Below are 18,213 nucleotides of genomic sequence, written 5' to 3' on the forward strand. Positions count from 1 at the left end.
ATATATACGGAACCAGCTGGACACTGAGCAAGGCTGACATTGTGTTGTCAAGGGCAGGATCGCCCATCAATTTCTGAGATAGAATTTGAGTTCAAATGACAGAAAGAGCAGCAACTGTGTTGAAACTGATGCATGGGGGAGGGGCAGGCAGGCAGGAACCACCGGGCCTAAAGGCAGGAAGTCCTGGTACCTCCGGAAGGGGGTGGCTCTGTTTTCTCATCTGGCTGCTACCCTTCCTTCTAACCTTAACATCTGTCAGCAAGATCCACCTGGGTCCTTGCACGATTAGAGCCCACTAAAAGGGGAGCTTACTGGTGCTAATTTTAACCCCCAAGAGAATGGAGTGCCTGCTGTTGAAATGGGGGCTAGGTTGACCCAGGAAACGGGACTCCACATAGCCACCAGTTGTCAACCTAAGAAGCCCATCATGGGTGTAGTGGCAATTGTTCATAACTTCTGGATGAATTTGTAACTTTTCAGCTACTCTGTACAGTTCCTTAACATCTTAATAACACCAATGATTCCTCTTTGGTTCATTTGCTTATTCATTCAATCATTCATCTATTTAACACTAACACATGTTTATTGACTGACTGCCAATTATATCAGACAATAGGGCTACAGAGGTGATAAGGCAGGGACAGTTGTTAGCATTATGGGGTAGACTGTCATGTGAGTGTATTTATGTGCTGATATTAGACAAATAATGGCACACGGAATGATTTAAACTGCAATGATGGTTAAGTGCTATAAGGTACAAATACAGACTCCTAAGAGAGCTTAAAACTGGGGGACTCAGCCAAGTCTGAAGAATCAGGGAAATTTTTAAAATTTTAAATGAGAATGACCACGAGAGGGGAAAGCATATTGAAAATTCCATGTGGGGACAAAACATCAGAAGCTGTAGGGAGGACAAATAGGGAAAGTAGGTTAGGTCTGAGATCCATTTTTGAGAAACTAAACCTGGAAAATTTCCATAGGTTGTTTACTCTTTGAGATGTGGTTCCATTGCAGTTTCTTAATCATGGGCTAATAGAACTCATTGTCCATAAAATGGTAGCATTTAGAACAGTGTTTTGGGTGATGATGGCGTTACTGTTATGATAGCAGTCGTTAAGTACTTGCTCTGCATCAAGTTCAGTGCTAAGTACTTTGTATGATCTCTTTTAATGCTCTTAACAGCCATGGGAGGGCACTAGTATTATTAATTTTACTTAACACATTTGGGAAACTGAGGCCATCCTTTAAGGATTTGGTCGTGGCCAAAGTTAGGTTTTTATCCACAGCTTTTGGATCTCCAAGTAGCTGACACAAGGGGTCCTCACCACTGTTTTTTTTCTTATTGTTTAGTCAGTGCTAATCTCCCCTCCACACTGGACTTCAGAGGTGGAGAGAAATTCTCCTGCTATTTGAGCATGTAATATAATACCTGCTTCAATTGAAACAAATTGACGACATTACTCAAAGGCAAATTGAAAAGCCAGATCTATGCTAAATCCCAAGGGTAAGTTAGTTGGCATGTGCAGTGATATATGGGAAGGTGCTTTTCTGGGTTAAGATAAAAAGTCCTGGTATCACGTCACACTATCAGGCACCCCATCTCAAACTCCCTGTGCCAGCCCTGCAACTTGAAATACTCAGTGGACAGAAATGAAACTTTATAGAAATTAGGTGGTCATCATTCTTATCAGATGAATATGATGCCATCAGCATGATTTTAGCATCCTCGAAAAAAAGAGATTTACCTGGAGGGACACAAGAGAAAGTCTGAGGCATGGATTGCGGGACTGTGGCTTTTCTACCGGCCTGCCATGGGCAAGTCGGGTGGGAGATGACCTAGTAATTAAAATCCTGCTTAAACGTATGCTACCGGTCAGTTATAACAGAAGCACTAACATAGGTAACCAGAGAAAGAAAAGAAAAGAAAAAAGCGAAACACAAAAGTAACACTCTTGAGCCCACAGGGTGCAGAAATAGATCTGAATGAACTGAGTGCCTAGCTGAACACTAAGCATGAAAGCAGAACCCAAGTACTAATATATTTTTATCCCAATCTGTGAAATTAATCAATATTTTATATGCGAACATATGCTCCTGTGTTGCTGGCTTATTTAATTGACAGTTGCAATCAGCAGGACACCAGTTGTTCAAATCCACATTTTTCATCCACAGTTCTGGGGAGAAATGCAGCAGGAGACCCAGGGAACAGGGACATAGACAGTGTCAGATTTGAGGCCTCTTCTCAACCCTTCAGTTTCTTTCATCGACCTTGGGGCAAAGTAATAAAAATTTCAAGATAGTGCATATGTTGAATATGAACAGAGAGCGATGTACTTGGGCTGCTATTTAGAAGAATGATGATTAAAATGAACATGGTTGGTACAAATTGAGATATTTAATTCTTTATTTTATGTGTGTGTGTGTATTTCTCTTTTGAGCATAGCTGGAGAAGCCAACAGACACTGAGCACCTACTATGTGCTGGGCCTGAGGCAAATGCCATTGGATGTATTATCCGTGGGTTGGTGTATTATCCAGCCAGTTCCAATGTATTGGATCATTTCTTGATAGAGGAGGAAAATATATCTTTGGTCTTTCTTTGCCAAAATCTTCTGGCGGAATCATCAAACCAGCTGTGCTTTTCCAGTAACTATTATGTGCAACAAATCTATAAAGTCAAACCTCATATTCCTCTACCTTTTAACTTTGGCAGAATCCTAGAAACTCTCCTTGATTTGGTTAGCTAAAGGCCTGTGGAATCCAATCCTTGCTGTTTAAAAGAAAAAGAAAGTTGGGGGAAAGTGTTAAGGTACTATTTTAGAATAGTCTATTTGTTAGTAAATTTTATTATTTTCATGATACGTGCAACATTCTATAGTGAATACCTTTGGAATGGACAATGTCCAGATTAAAAATGAAAGTTAAAAGGAACTGCCCAATAGTTTAAAAATGTTTCTCATAGTGTGGCTATCGTTTGTATTAGATGTTCATACTCAGTGTGTGTTTAGCAGCCCAACATGTAACAATAGAAAAGCTTCTAAGCCTGGAAGTTTGGCAGTATTTTCGATGTTCCTGTGTTTAAATTGGCACCTGTGCTATTATATTAGGATGCCATTTTCTGAACTTGGAAATAGAAGAAGGTGGAGAGAGATTTTACTATAATTCATATGAGGGTCTGAGTCTTAGGGGGAAAATAACTTTACTTGGAAATAGAGTAGTAATATTCTGTAAAGTTAATAAATATCCACCCTCTATCTTGGGGATAAGAAATTGCACAACTTAAGATTTTATGGGACTTTGGCTGTATTTGTATGATTGAAGTGAATATTTTAGCCAAACTGAACAGAAATTTCAGATAAACACCAAATTAAAGGGTAGTCTGGGTGTTTTAAATATTTGACTATATCAATCAACATGGATTCTCAAAGTCTCAAGTCCAGTTGAATCCCCAAGATTCAGCTATGTCATTTGTAAAGTGGAATGAGGAATATGGTCTGCTTGCCTACTGCTCAAGGTTGATATTAAGAATACTTAAGATAATGTATGATAAAGCACTTTAAAAACTTAACAATGCTAGTTAATTGTCAGGTATGGGTTGAGTGCAGAGTACTGTCTACCCAGTTCGTAAATGAATGAGGTACCTGTCTGCAAGGGATGCATTGACTAGTTGGGGTGATTTGCCTATGTATACACATGCCCAGATACACACACACACACACACACACACACACACACACACACACACACATATGCATATATCAAGATAAGAGTTCAAGAAAAAGTGCAGTAAATAATAAATGGGAAAGACAGGAAGAGTTTGCTAAAGGGTTAGTGCTTTGTAGACGGATAGAAAGAGACACCTTCATGCAAAAGATGGATCTTTTTGGCAAGTAACTATTTGGGTGGTGGAAGTAAGTGGTATATCCTTCATAAAAAATATGCTGGGAACATGCAAAGGCTGTTTGGAGACAGTGGATTTGGGAAGCTGGTCATTACCATCTTTCTTTTCTTCTTCCCTATTTTCCTTCTTCTTCTCCTACAGCAACTTCTCTTCTTCCACCTCCTCCTTATCAACTCACAATTTTTGCCCACTCTGTACTGAACTCTTCACATAGATTAACTCATTCAAACCTTACAACAACCCTATAAGGTGGGCTATCTTATAACTATTATCCTCAGTTAAAGTGGTAGAAACTGAGGCTTTCAAAAAGTGAAGTAATTTGCCCAAGCTGGTAAATGGTGAAGCTGAAATGTGGGCTAGCTGAGGCCCCCTGAATCCAGAGCTGGTGCTCTTAACTGCTGCTGAGGCTGAAAATGAGACTGGAAAGGGAGAATGGGCCAGAATCATGAGGGTGGACTTGATCCTGCTGGCTAAGTTTTGAAAGCTGGTATTTGAGGAAGGTTAATCTGAGTTTTGATAGGTAGACTGGACTTTGCATATAACTAATAACTATGTAGTAGAAATGAATCACAAACAGGCAACTGTAAGTATTTGCTCTTTGATGTCCAGACAGAACAGCCCAGACCCCAAAGAGTAATTTTTGAGGAAGTTGAGTCAGTACATCATGGAGTTGAGATGAAGGTGAACTTCCCACTCGTCTTTTCATGGCTTATGTGGGCAAAGTCAATGATACATATTCCTTTGCTTATGACATCACAGATCATCACCACGGAAACATCTGTGCTGTAACAAACACTGGATTGCAGTGTCACTGAATGTGTCAGGGAGGAGAGGAAACTGGCTCAAAATGATAAGGCTCTGAATAATGAAAGCTCACTGAAATAACGTTAGCAATGGCAGCTTCGGTTGTGGAGAGAAATATAAGCAGAACTATTCTGAAAAGCACAAAGCAGGACTTGTGCATTATTAAAGGTTGGGCAAGGTTGGTTTCAAAATGCTGCTCACATTCAAAACATGGTTTTCTTAAAAAGTCACTATCTATGCTGTCTTGCATGATGATAATAAAAATCCTTCAGGAACAGGGAGCTCATCTCCCAAACTGCATATAGAAAATCTTCTGCATAGCAAAGAAAGGCCAACTGGGGGACTTCCATGTGTTTTGGGAGAAGACGTAAAGATCAGGAGCAAAATTGGCCATGATTGTGTTTGTTGTTTGGTAAGTCAGTAACAGTATTAGTTCTATGATTGCAGAAGTTAATAATTAATCAGTAAAAGATAAATCTGAGCCCTCCAAGGATTTATGTAAGTTGCACAGTGGTAGATCATGAACTGAATCCAGCCTTCAGTCATATTTAGGTTTGGGTTGCATGGCACCTTAAGAAATTATGTATTAGGCCGGGTGCGGTGGCTCACACCTGTAATCCCAGCACTTTGGGAGGCCGAGGCTGGTGGATCACCTGAGGTCAGGAGTTCAAGATCAGCCTGACCAACATGGAGAAACCCCATCTCTACTAAAAATACAAAATTAGCCAGGCATGATGGCGCATGCCTGTAATCCCAGCTACTCAGGAGGCTGAGGCAGGAGAATCACTTGAACCCAGGAGGCGGAGATTGCGGTAAGCCAAGATCGCGCCATTGCACTCCAGCCTGGGCAAAAAGAGCGAAACTCCATCTCAAAAAAAAAAAAAAAAAAAAAAAAAAAAAAAAAAAAAAGAAAGAAATTATGTATTAGTTGCTGGCAATTAAAAATAGAGATTTTATATGAAAACCTGGATTTACAAATGTGTCTTATAATCAGAAGAGCTTGTAGTGCTGGATCCACATTCTCAAATGGCAACAGGTAGGGCAAACTCAGAAATCATCTTACTTTTGGATGAAGCACATACTCTACATTTAGCCACAATCCCCACCAATCCCATTGCATTGCCTCATCCCATTTCATTGACTTACCTTCCTGCCTAGCCCTGTGAGCATTTGATTTTGTGATCCTCGTTGGAGGGATTAGAAATTAATTGTTGTTCTTAGCACAGTTCCTAGTCTATGGAGGGAACCCCATATATTGCAGCTCTGATTAGTCTTTATCAGTTATAGGCTGAGTTATGAAAACTTGATCCTGAGATCAGTGGTATCCAATTGAACTTCCTGTGATGATGGAAGTGTCCTATCTCTGTGCTGTCCAATATGATAGCTACTAGCCACTATAACTATTGACTACTTGAAATGTGGCTGGTATGACTGTGGAAATAATTTGTATTCCATATTAATTAATTGAAAATTAAATGTAAATAGCTGCATATAGCTAGTAGCTACTGTAATGGGCAAAGCAAAAGCAGATTAAGTAATGGGATCACACATCCAGTCAGCTGTCCTCATTTAGGATAGAATGTAGAGGATAGACAGTAGGGCTGTGTGTGTGAACTTGCCCATCTTACAAGAGATGACTTATAGTAGGCTTCATTACCTAAGGTCATCTACTTCCAAAGCGGGAACCACTTCTTACTACCTGGCTAGAATTCTTGTCAATTTCAGGAGCCTAAAACATGTGTTTTACAAAATGTTTATGTGCACATTCTTGGCCATAAGCATAAGTCATCTTAAGCTTACATGGGAAATCTGACTGTTCTCTGTCCCCTGAATGTTCAGTTAAGGGTACTATTTAAGTATAATAACTGTACTTGTGAGTGAAAAAGCCTAAATTATTTGATGAGCTGCTTGACTCCTACATTCACGACAGCATAGAGCCAAGAGCCAGTGTGAGTGAGGGTACTATGAGAAGGAAGCCCATGGAATCCTGCTAGACTGCTGGAGGGATCTTCTCTTCTTAGGGCCAAGGGCGCACAGGCTGCCATCTCTTGAGGTTTCCATCGTGGACACACTGAGCACATCTAATGATTATATTGCTGTAAACCAGCCCGCGAGAGGGATTCTAAAAGATCCTTCTCATGCAACTTTTTCTTTCATTCACACCTTGTTTGCCTGGGAAATTTGTCACTGGCCCTCTCCACCGTGCCTGGTAGTCAGAGCCCTCCCTTTGTCTTTGTCATATAGTTGAAACCCAGAGCCATCTACCAAGCTCTGGCTTATTGGCAACTCACTGGCCTTTTTCCTGAAACCTGCCTGCCATAAGCCAACTTTTCCAGCTGATCAATAAGTGACTTCACTGCTTCTAGGGATATATGCATGAAGGACAAAACAAATGTCTGCCTTTTTCACTCCAGTTGAAGCTGGAATTATAGCTTCTGCCTCCACAGCCCTATCCCTGCCCCAGCAAAAAAAAAAAAAAAAAAAAAAAAACCAAAACAAAACAAAACACGTTTCCTTAAAAACATAGAAATCTTAATGAAAATGATAGAAACAGTGTTGTAGCTAATTTTGTTAAGTGATGACTAATACCGATCCTCTTGTAATAGAAAAAAAGAAGAAACACACATGAATATCTTCTGCTTGGATCATTCATCCAATTGGAATTATACATCATCTAATCTTACAGTCAAATTCTGCTAAGAGGATACCATGTCTTTTTTATCTTTGTGGGCAAACATCAGTGTAAGCCCCTATTATAGTAGTGAATTGAATGATTCCTAGAATTCAATAGGAAGAGAAAGACAAAACCCTCTAACAAAAAAAAGTAGATTGTACATGTTTTAAATTTTCTTCTTAGCAAAATTCATAACAGAAATATTTCCTAGAAAAAGACCAAGGTAATATGAACTGAGAGTAACTAATGAAATGTTAAATTATCTGCATGCATCTATGTTTTTATTGCTGAATTTGGTCCTGCCTCCAGACATAAGGAGGCTAAAAATTCATATTCAGATAAGGAAAGGCAAACCTTGGCGAACAGATGGAGCAGAGTTCAGCATAAAGGTTTAATCCTATCAGGCCGATTCCTGTATGGCCATCTGGATAATCCGGCACACACATTCAAGGCCTGTTAAAAATACGACTCCAGCCAAGATTAACGTCACAGATTTTCCACTAGACTTGCTCATATTTGACTTTATGATTTTCCAGGCCCAGGAAGATTGCTTGTGAATAAAGACTTGAATAGTCCTTGAAGAAGCAGTTGCATATTTTTTTAACCTGAAAATTGTTTCTCCTTTTCACAACATTGGGTGTCCATTTTTGGAAGGTTATTTTCATTTCCTTTTTACCCCTTGGCTTTCATTTCCCAAACTTTTCTTACAACAGGACAATAAGGAGAATTGGACTAAAAATAATTTTGTGCACGAAAGTTCTCCTTGTCAGGAAGAAGAGAGTTATTTACTTATTGTATAATCAGAGGCAAGTGAATTTACTATTGTTGCAACAAATATCACAATTGGATCCATGAATAATTCATTTTGAAAATTATCTTACCCTCCATGACAATTTTTCCCCATTGCTTTGCAATGGAGTAACTGACAATCATAGAATAAGAGCGGGGGAAAAAACCCAAAGAACTGATGACAATATTTGCCTTTGGCTGCTCTAGGATTAATATTTTGTACGTTTTAATTTTGGATTTGGCAGATCAAACGTGAGGTGGAAAACAGTGTAGTCACACTTTGAGTTATAAAATTCTGAGCTGCAGTGTAGTTAACAAACAATTTTTGCATATTATGAAACAATGCTATGTTGTGTGTCATTAAATCAAAAAGCCTTCAACAAGTCTTTCAAGTGCAATTTAGAAGTTACAGGTACATCAAAATGTCAAGATTTCTTACTGCTAAATTGTCAAATAACCCTGTGTAATGAACCTGCACACAGTTCCGGATCTCCGACAGACAAACTCAGGAATCCAAAAGCGCTTGGCCTGGAATGTTTTGAATTAGAGTTGTTGCACCAGCATTTTTGTCCTTCCCTTGCTCAGGTGCTATGTCCATTGATTGTTGAGAAATTTTGCTGATTCAGAATAAAATAAGAAAGCTGCAAAATAGGAAGAGAATATAATTTTGTCTTAGTCTATAATTAGCAAATGGCATAAATTGGAACTTAGACACTATTTTGCTAAGTTTAGGTACATCTAGATATTTACCACTAAGCTAACATTGCCTTAATGTAGATGGACGTTGGAGCTACATTTCCACATAGCGCCTGTGAATTCTTCCTTTTCTTCTCTTCTGTGAGAGCCATTAATACTGTCAAAGCAAAGGGCATTCTTGCCAAATGAAGTCACTTTGGAATAAAGGATGAAAAACACTTGAAATTCTCAATCTCCTCATTTAATATTTAAAAGGTTTAATTGCATCTAGTATGGAGAAATCTCTATATCATGGGTTACATTTCTCCTTAAAGTGACAAACATGACACACACACACACACACACACGACTCTTTTTCATATATAATACATGAATCTTTGCCAAGTATTATCTAGATTTGCTAGTGGACAGGGCAATAAGTGCAGACAAATAACAAAATGAAATAAAAACCCTAATAAACAATAAAATGCTTAACTACATAATGCAATTACTGAAGAAAATAAAGTAAGGCAGAAACAAATCCCCAGTAACACAAGTTAAAGCAACAGCATAAGTGTTATAAAGACTGCTACACCTTGCGTGAGGAAGCTGTCAAATTTGTTTGTTGTTTATTGGTTGAGTTTATTTGTTTATTTGGAGTTAGCATTCTGAAAGTGAAGTTTGTATACTCTGGTACCAGAGTTCAGGTCAGGCATTCTAACTGCTTCTGATTTCTAAAGCATGCAGTTGGAGAATGGATAAACAAAGAATAGATTTGCCTCCTGTGCATGGTGAAAATACAGAGGTCCAGTCTTCCAGCTGGAAGAAAACCTTCTGTTTGTCCCCTTCTGTCCAGTAGCTGCTAGTTTCAGGATCAAAGAAGGCATCAAGAAGGCAGGTTGTAGTGCTAAGGAGCTGTGAGCAGGAAGGCCATCATTCACTCAAAAAAAACCAAAACCAAAACCAAAAACAAAAAACACAGACACACACACCAGCAAAAACAAGCATTCAGATCTGTGCACTGAGTCCAAGTGGAATATTTTGTGCCCTCAATAGTCTTTCAAACAGTTTCTCCCAAGTACAACATCACCAAAATTAAGGAGATAAAAGGGAGAAAAGCCTGAGTTTTACGAGGTCACAAGTATCCCGTAGAAATGAGCTAAGCTCATGGGTTTTACGTTTTCTGCCAAGTCTCAAAAATTTGGGACAATAACATTAAAGTCAATTCCTCATTTCTGAAAAATTTCCCATTAATATTCATTCCAGGCAAATGAGATCCTTAAAAAAAACATTCTACTTTGGAGGGACTGTTGCCAGTTCCACCTACTCAGTACATTTAGCTGGATATGTTAGCAAGCAGCTGAACTGGGAGTTCTTAGGAAAGTCTTACAATAAACTACATAATCTGAACTGATGAGAGTATAGGGTATTCTCATAAATAAACTCTGGTTAATGGGGAGCTGATGATAATAATTATTATACCAGCAACTAGCATACTATGTGGTGCACAGTAAAACCACAAAACACAAGTAGGCATTTTCTGTGTATTTTGCTGGAATTCTATGAGGTGAGTGCCCATATGGAAACTACAACTTAAAGAAGGTAAGAGACTGTTTTGAGGCTGCAGTGAGTGCTAGATGTGGAATTTGAACAACTGGAGCTTTTGCCCATTTTCAAATATAGTCATACTCCAAATGTTAAAATCAACTTAACATAATTTCCCATTTCTGTCTTTACTCAGAAGCCAGTAAAGGCGAATGCCAGCATTTTCACCTCCATCGTAAGCGTCAGTGGTCTGCTTTGTGGAAATGCTCATTAATAGAGAGTTCTGGTTAACAGAATTCTGGAAAAGGACAGTATGCATGTTTTCATACGCCATATGTAATGGGAATGGAAAAGAACCTTATATCACCTTGAGATTTAGATTTAGATTTAGATTAGAACATTTCTAAATTTGCACATTTTATCAACGGATAGAGTGTTGTTTCTCCAGTGTATTCAGATACAGGAATGGAGAAAGAAGCCAAATAATATATCTCGAATTAGTCTTTCATAATGTCACATTGATTGTCACAAAAGCCTCATTTTGGGGATAAGATATGATAAATGCTGAACCTGGGTCATCTATATGGCTACCCCAAACAAGTGAGGTATTGATCACAGCACAGAGAGATTTCAGAAGGAAAAATAAGAGCAGCCCTAGGGCCCTGCTGATAGCTGCACACACCACTAATTCACCTCAATGGGCAGGCACCTCTGAGCTCAATTAACCCTTATTCCCAAGGCCACCCATAAACCCCGAGGTAAACATGGCTCTCCTGGCCCTTGCTTTCTATCAATGAAATAGATCATTTCTATTGGAGGCTGAAGTGCGATTCCAGCTTATAAATTCACCTTGCTAATAAAGAGACTGATGCTCCCAGTGCGAGTGTGCAGGCACTTGAATCATGTAACACTTATTCTGTAAATCAGGAAATTTTAAACTACCGAGGGCATCTGTGATTTCTTCTGCCTTCTGTGGCTATTCGAAGGAAATATAAATGCTCAGGAGATAGAGCAGGTGATAGCAAATGTCCCCCGGTGCAATTGTCTGCCCATAGCACGTTGTTAAATACATACGGGAGCTGAACGATTTCTTTCTTTCTTTCTTTTTTTATTCTTCCCTCTCTTTTCCTTCTCTCCACAACCATTGTTCAAGAAGCAAATTGGAAATCTGGTAATTAGGCCCTGACTCATGGTGTAGTATTAGAGTCCTGAGCCAAAGTTCAACACCCTGAAATGAAATTTAAACCAATTAATCTGTTAGATTTTTATCGCTTGTCCGTGTTTTCTCAGCAATTCCCCCAGCACGTGGCCTTTGATCAACTCTCATACAAACGCTAAAATGTGTGCCTGCTGCTAGCAAGATGGGAATGACATTAACATGGTACTCATAAAACAATCAGAGCAGAGAAGCCCTCAAACAGGCAGGGCATAGTAATATTTAATAAAAGCACACACATAATCTTCAGAATTAGCATTTTGTGCCTTGCAGTACCTTTGGGAGAAGAGCTTTTATTTGTGGAGTGATCATTATTATAACAAAGAAGAGCTACCTAATAATTTCCACTTTAACTCTGCAATGTGCCATGAGCATTTCAGAGCCATTATGCTAAACTGTGGTAGGGTAATCATGTTATTGTCATAGTTTGAAGGAAGGAAAATCTCCTCTACTTTCGTGGCTGGTGAGGGGTGGGGGAAGGGATTTAAAAAAAGAGGCAAACCCCACCCCCAACCCTAAACTTTTATTTTTAATGAGTTTTAAAACCAGAAATTGGCTCACTGGCCTTGCGGATACTTAAGATTGTGAAAATTCATTGGGGAGGAAGAAAGAATCTTGTATTAATTAAATCAAAAATGTGCTGGTAAAAGTGGTTTTCTATTCGAATATCGCCCCCACATTCCATAATATTTTCTTGGAGATAGAGTTGTATTGATTATCACATCCCTGTGCTGAATTGAACTCTTTCATAAATCTTTTCACAGTCAAATTCCACTGAATCCATCCACTGTGACTATTAAAAGTGATTTTCCCCTGTCTTCTCTCTGTTTCTCTCCGGGTATCCCAAATGTAAGAAACAAGTCCTTGGCTGCTTTGGATGTTGTCTGAGCTTTCTCAGAGAAAACATATCCAAAATGAGGAGAGAAGAGGAGGCTCAGGGTCAGCACAGCTGTTTTGTTTGTTTTATTTTGCTTTTTTAAAATGTAATTTTGCTCTAAAAAGTACAACTGTTCTCTCTCATAGAATTAAATGTTCTGCTGCTACTTAATTTTTTTCTTATTACATAGTACCTTAATTTGTACACATTGAAAACATTTAAATCCTACAGATATATAGGGAATAAATGTTAATAGTCCTCCTTTTCTGTCAACCGCAGTCTAGTCCTTTTTATAAGGACCCTCTGGGGAAAGTTTTGCATATCCTTCCTTCCAGGCCTTTGTCCATCATACTTGTTCACATATAACTGCATGCATACACATACTAGTGCATACACAGGTTCATATATATTATTTAAAAATAAACTTAATTACACTATTCTTTAGTTTGCAAATTGTTTTTTTCACTTTCTAGCCTATTTTGAAATCTTTCCATATCAGTTTATAGAATTGTTTTGTGGATTTTAATGACACTCCTAGTATTCTATAGTATGAATATACCATAATTTCTTTAACCACTCCCCTATTGGGAGCACCTAGACATCTGAATTTTTTGCTGTCAATACTGCAGTGAACATTTGGGTACCTATAGTTTTAGCCACAATTGCAAGTATTTCCAGGTCTGCTTTTAGCCTGGCAGGTGTGTCATGAGTAGGGTTACAATGTAAAATAGCAGCCCGTGAGTTAAAGCCAGCCCACAAACATTTTGTTTGGCCTACGCATTAAAAAAATACTGAATTCATTTCCAACATTTAAAGATTGAAAAATTTGATATGAAAATGTGGCTTCCTGGCTTCTTTGGAAAGATCACTAGAAACCCAGACGATGCTAGGCCTGCATTTTTATGGGGCCACCAAAGGCTGAAGCTGAGCAGTGCTGCCACCTTTCCCTGGGGCATGTGCAATTCACCAGCGCTTCCCGTTGCATTATAGATGTTGAGAGTCAATGGCCATTCATCTCATGCTTGTTCTGACAGCCTGAGCTGCTGAATTCATTTGTATGTCTTGCCTTGGTCTACATGAGTCTGTGAATTCTTAACAATAGCTCTTGGGCCTGATTCTCTTTTCCTGGTCACAGTGTTTTCTACATTGCATTATTGACATTTAGGGGTTCTTCATTTATGGGGACTATCCCATGCATTCATGCATCATTGGATACTTAGCATTCTTTTATTTATTTATTTAATTTTTTTTAAGAGACAGAGTCTCGCTCTGTCCCCCAGGCTAGAGTACAGTGGTGTAATCATAGCTCACTGCAGCCTTGAATTCCTGGGCTCAAGTAATCCTTCTGCCTTAGCCTCCCCAGTAGCTAGGATGCCAGGCTTGCACCTGGCTAGTTTTTAAAAATCCTTTCATAGATACAGTCTTACTGTGTTGCCTGGGCCAGTCTTGAACTCTTGGTCACAAGAGATCCTCTCACCTTGGCCTCCCAAAGTGCTGGGTTTATAGGTGTGAGCCACTACACTTGGTTTGACCTCCGGTTACTAAATGTACTAGTTTCCCCTCCTCATCCTCTCTCTCTGGGATAGCTCATGATTCCTTTACATGTTTTTTCAAATTCACCAGTGGGGAGGTGCCACAGAGCTTCCCCTCAAGACTAATATTTATAACAAATGTATAGGAGTAGTTTTGGAACCCTTAGAGGTCTAAACGTAGAAAGGTCTGAATGACTTACCTGCTCTAAGAATAGCATATAGTCTCGAAGCAGGGGTGGTGGACAGTGCTGAGTGTAGAGGTAGGATGGACTGAGGGGTGTGTCATTCTTCCTGGGGTACTTCTTCCCTCAAGGCTTTATTTCTCTAAAACTGAGAAGACGGTGTCAAATATTGTTTCCTCACCTGGTTATCTCTGGAAGCTTGATGCTCTTTCTTGCCTCTGAGGCATTGACATATAGCTTTGCTTCTGGAAAATTGCTCACAGTATTTGAAAACATTGCAACTTTCCTTGGGAAGTGTTTGAAAGCACATACACACACATGCATGTACACCCATGTGACTTCTGTATCCTACGTATAACAAGTGGAAAAAAGAGGGAAGGGGTCAAGTTCAAAACTAGCAGGTCTTGGTCATGCTATTTTAAGGCCTTTCCTGTAGGAGGGTTTCTCAAAGATGCAGAAACACCCCCTTCCACCTCCGTTTGTGCACTGATGAGAAAGCCTGCAGGAGACCATATTTAGCTAAAGAAATATGCATGTGTGATTAAAAAAAACCCAGAAATTCCAAAGCTAAAACTGATAATAAACACTAAGACCATTTTGCAATCTGTGTGGGTAATCTCAGGGTCAGCAATTAATGACCCCATTGGATTCCATACTTTGACTCAGGCAGGACTCTCAAGACCAATTCAGTTAAACCAATATCCTCTTCTTCTCAGAAGTACTAGGGATATTGTAACACCTTTTGTACTCCATTCCAGCAACTAAGTAGATTGAGTTATAAATTAAGAATTGATGTTTGGAGACATTAACAAAATGTTTCCAAACTGCATATATTTTTAGAACTTTAGTTGTTAAATATAGTTTATTTCTCTTGTAACTTGCTTCAAATCATACATCATATTCTATCACTAGTTTGGGAGTACTTAATTATGGATTTAAACTTTTTTTACTTTTAAAGGTCACTTTTGTTTAAGAAAAAGCCCTATGCTTGTGGAACACTGATCACAACCTCTATGTATGTTAAAAAATCAGACAAGAAATGTCAAGTCAAGTCATGAATCATTTACATCTTCTTGATTGATTATTTTGTTTTTGGGAGAAAGTAGAGGAGAGAAAAGTCATCTGAACTGCCCAGTTTTAGTTGTAAATGCATTGCTGTGAGTTCAGCCAACATGAAATGTTTAGTTTGGATATTTCCAAATTTCTCTGTGCAAATTTTTAAGATTAATTTGAATCAAAATCAAACCCATTCTATTTGTTTGTGTGGTGGCACGTGAGCAATGGTCCCACCGGGCTGGACTTAATATTTTCTTTCCTTCTTGCAAAAGTTAAAGCGTGACATTTTGCCAAATTTGACAAAGTCCAAATATTTTTTTGCCAGTTTTTTTCCCGTTAAAATTAACTAGTGCTCTTATTGGCTTCAATGCTCGGAAAGTCAGTCTTGGATACTTAATAAATTTTTTATTAAAGATGAAGGTCCTATTTTCCTCTCCTTGAACAGTATCTCCCTTACTTTAGGATTTTGCTTTCTTGTTGTTCATAAAAATAATCATGAGAACAGGAGCATGACATTGTAGAGTTAAAAGTCCTCAGTGGCACGAAGGTGCTCTCTGAGAGATTTTAAAAACCATCCAACAATGACATTTATGCCCAGCAATTCTGTTGAAAGTATGCCATGCTCATTAAACAAACCACCTCCAGTCTATTTGGAATCACAGTATTTGCAAATTATTTCCCATCTCCAAGGGCCATTTATAATGGAAAGAAAAGAGATATGAAATTTTGAAAAAGTCAATTCTAGGGTTTTATGCCTGGGAAAGAGAGCAAAGCAAAGGTCATGGAAAACTCTGCGGTTGAGCCCTGACTCAGCTATTTGGTTACATAATTCACCCCGAGTGACCTGCATTCTTCGCATCTGTAAAATGGGATCTATGACATTTATTTGAAAAAAAAAAATCTTAATGATTTTTAATGAGACGTGTTGCAATGTTAGTGTTTCAGACAGAAGGCGTGGAGCAAGAATCATTTCCTGCTCCAGGCTCCGCTCTTTCTTAGCTTCCTATTGGATGCTAATGTTTATCTTAAAAAATGTAAGTTTTCTTTTCAGGAGGTATATTTAACTATGAAGCAATTCTGTAAGGTTTCCAATATATTCCAGAAAGTCACCCATTTTTAATAAAAAAAAATCCTTAGCAATTCACAAATTAAAATTTGCTTTGTGTTTTAATAAAGTTTCAGGTTTGATAAAGATTTGGGTAAAATATATGTATCTGAATAGAAACAATGAAAAGAATGCTTTTAAAAACTGAAGTTGCACCCTGAAGTTTCAGGTCCTAATGTGGCTAGGAAATGCTGAGATCTTGAGGGACTTTCTGTTAGTGAAAAGATAAAAGATTTTTTTTTCCTTTTTCTCAAGTCTTCATCATTAAAGTTTGGTTCTAACAGCAGACTCCTTCTCTTTTTCATGTGTGTTGAAAAGCAGCTACTCCCTGTATCAAAGCCATCAGCCCGAGTGAAGGATGGACGACGGGAGGCGCGACTGTGATCATCATAGGGGACAATTTCTTTGATGGGTTACAGGTCATATTCGGTACCATGCTGGTCTGGAGTGAGGTAGGTGTTGTCTGAACATTAATATCTAATAGCTTGATCTACTTGAAGATACTGTCTATGCTTGAATTTCTAATAGAATGTGTAGACTTTAGTGGTGCCTCTCTGGGTGGGCCAGCTTCAGTCTACAGAATTTGGGGAAACTGGAAGAGATGGTTTGGGTTTACCAGGAGGCAACAGTTACTACTGGAATGACTTCCATTCTTTGGCCCATAAGCAATGGGAGAGCTTCTGTTTAGAAATTTGTCTTCTTGGGCTTGCCATGGTGTGGAGGTCCTATTGTATGCTGGGAATTGAAGAGGAGATGCAAAGTCACAAGATGTATAGAAAAAGCTTATTCACACTTTAGCAAGGGTGTAATCTGTGGCTATTTTGTAGAAAGAGTACTCTAGCCTGATCTTCGAGGAACAGCATTCAATGGCAGCATAATCCAGGTGAAGGTGGTTCTTGACTTATTCAATGACTATTCACCAGAGAGAGTGATTTGCTGGGAGAACCTAGAACCACCAAGGGTTTTTTCTAGCTCTAGGAATTTACAACTCTCAAGCATCTCTGTGTGTGACTGCAACCCCTTAAAAATGACTAAGTTCTAATTGTGCAGTGCTGTCCAAGCACTGTGATTGTTCTTTTAACCTACCAGTTGACTTGTCTGGCAACCATCAGCCTCAGCTCAAGATTACAAAACATGTGCATCCTGTTATATAGATGCCATGGCAAATCTGCCATTGTGTTCTCAGTTCTGAGTCCCAGTTTCTTAGCCAGCATGCTCCAAGCACCCTCTTTCATTTCACCAAAGTTTAGAATAAAAACAATGTTAGGGCTACAAGGTACTATAGGGTTCAATCATCCCATTTGCTTTGTAAGCATGTAGTCATCCTAACTTACTGAGACTTACCATATACTAGGCAATGTGCTAAACCTTGAGATAGATCATCGCACCCTTCTTTCTACACTACGAGTAGATACTCTTAGCATATTTCTTTTCTTGATAAGGATACTGAGACTTCGAGACATATTTGTCTTATAGCCAGAGAGCAGCTGCCCAAAGCCTATAGAATGTAACTGATTTGTATATGGCCACACAAAGATTTCCATTTCTAGCTCTGCTCCGATCACACTGGTTTAACCCATCTAGATATTTTCTTTGTGTTGTTTTCTCTCTAGAGGGGCCATACAGATGAGCAGAAAGTTAAGACTATGATAGTTGGGTGTGTTTGTCTTTCTAGAACAGAGACTGTTCTTCTTTGTAAGCCTTCTGTGTATACTGCTTACTGCCTGTAACCCACTCAGACAAACCCCTTGTTAGCTCGTGCTGCTGCTGCCTTGGTATTTTCTATGCAGCAAACAAGGGGTCTGCATTTGGTCATAGAATCAAAGTTCTCATAAAGCCGAATCAGAGATGAACTTCC

At 38.9% G+C, this 18,213-nt stretch overlaps 1 protein-coding gene across 3 annotated transcripts in view; it reads left to right on the forward strand.

Annotated features, from left to right (window-relative positions):
• Positions 1-18,213, forward strand: part of EBF1 (early B-cell factor 1) — a 426,701-nt gene that overhangs the window by 308,393 nt on the left and 100,095 nt on the right. For 2 of the 3 annotated variants that reach the window (XM_011966692.1, XM_011966693.1), the window contains one exon: positions 16,677-16,807. In XM_011966692.1, coding sequence (XP_011822082.1) covers positions 16,677-16,807 — 131 coding nt within the window. Of the gene's footprint in view, positions 1-16,673; positions 16,808-18,213 lie in introns of all 3 variants that reach the window. The other variant, XM_011966691.1, reaches the window with a different exon arrangement.

This window comes from Mandrillus leucophaeus, unplaced genomic scaffold, assembly GCF_000951045.1.
Source record: "Mandrillus leucophaeus isolate KB7577 unplaced genomic scaffold, Mleu.le_1.0 Scaffold77, whole genome shotgun sequence".
NCBI lineage: Eukaryota > Metazoa > Chordata > Mammalia > Primates > Cercopithecidae > Mandrillus > Mandrillus leucophaeus.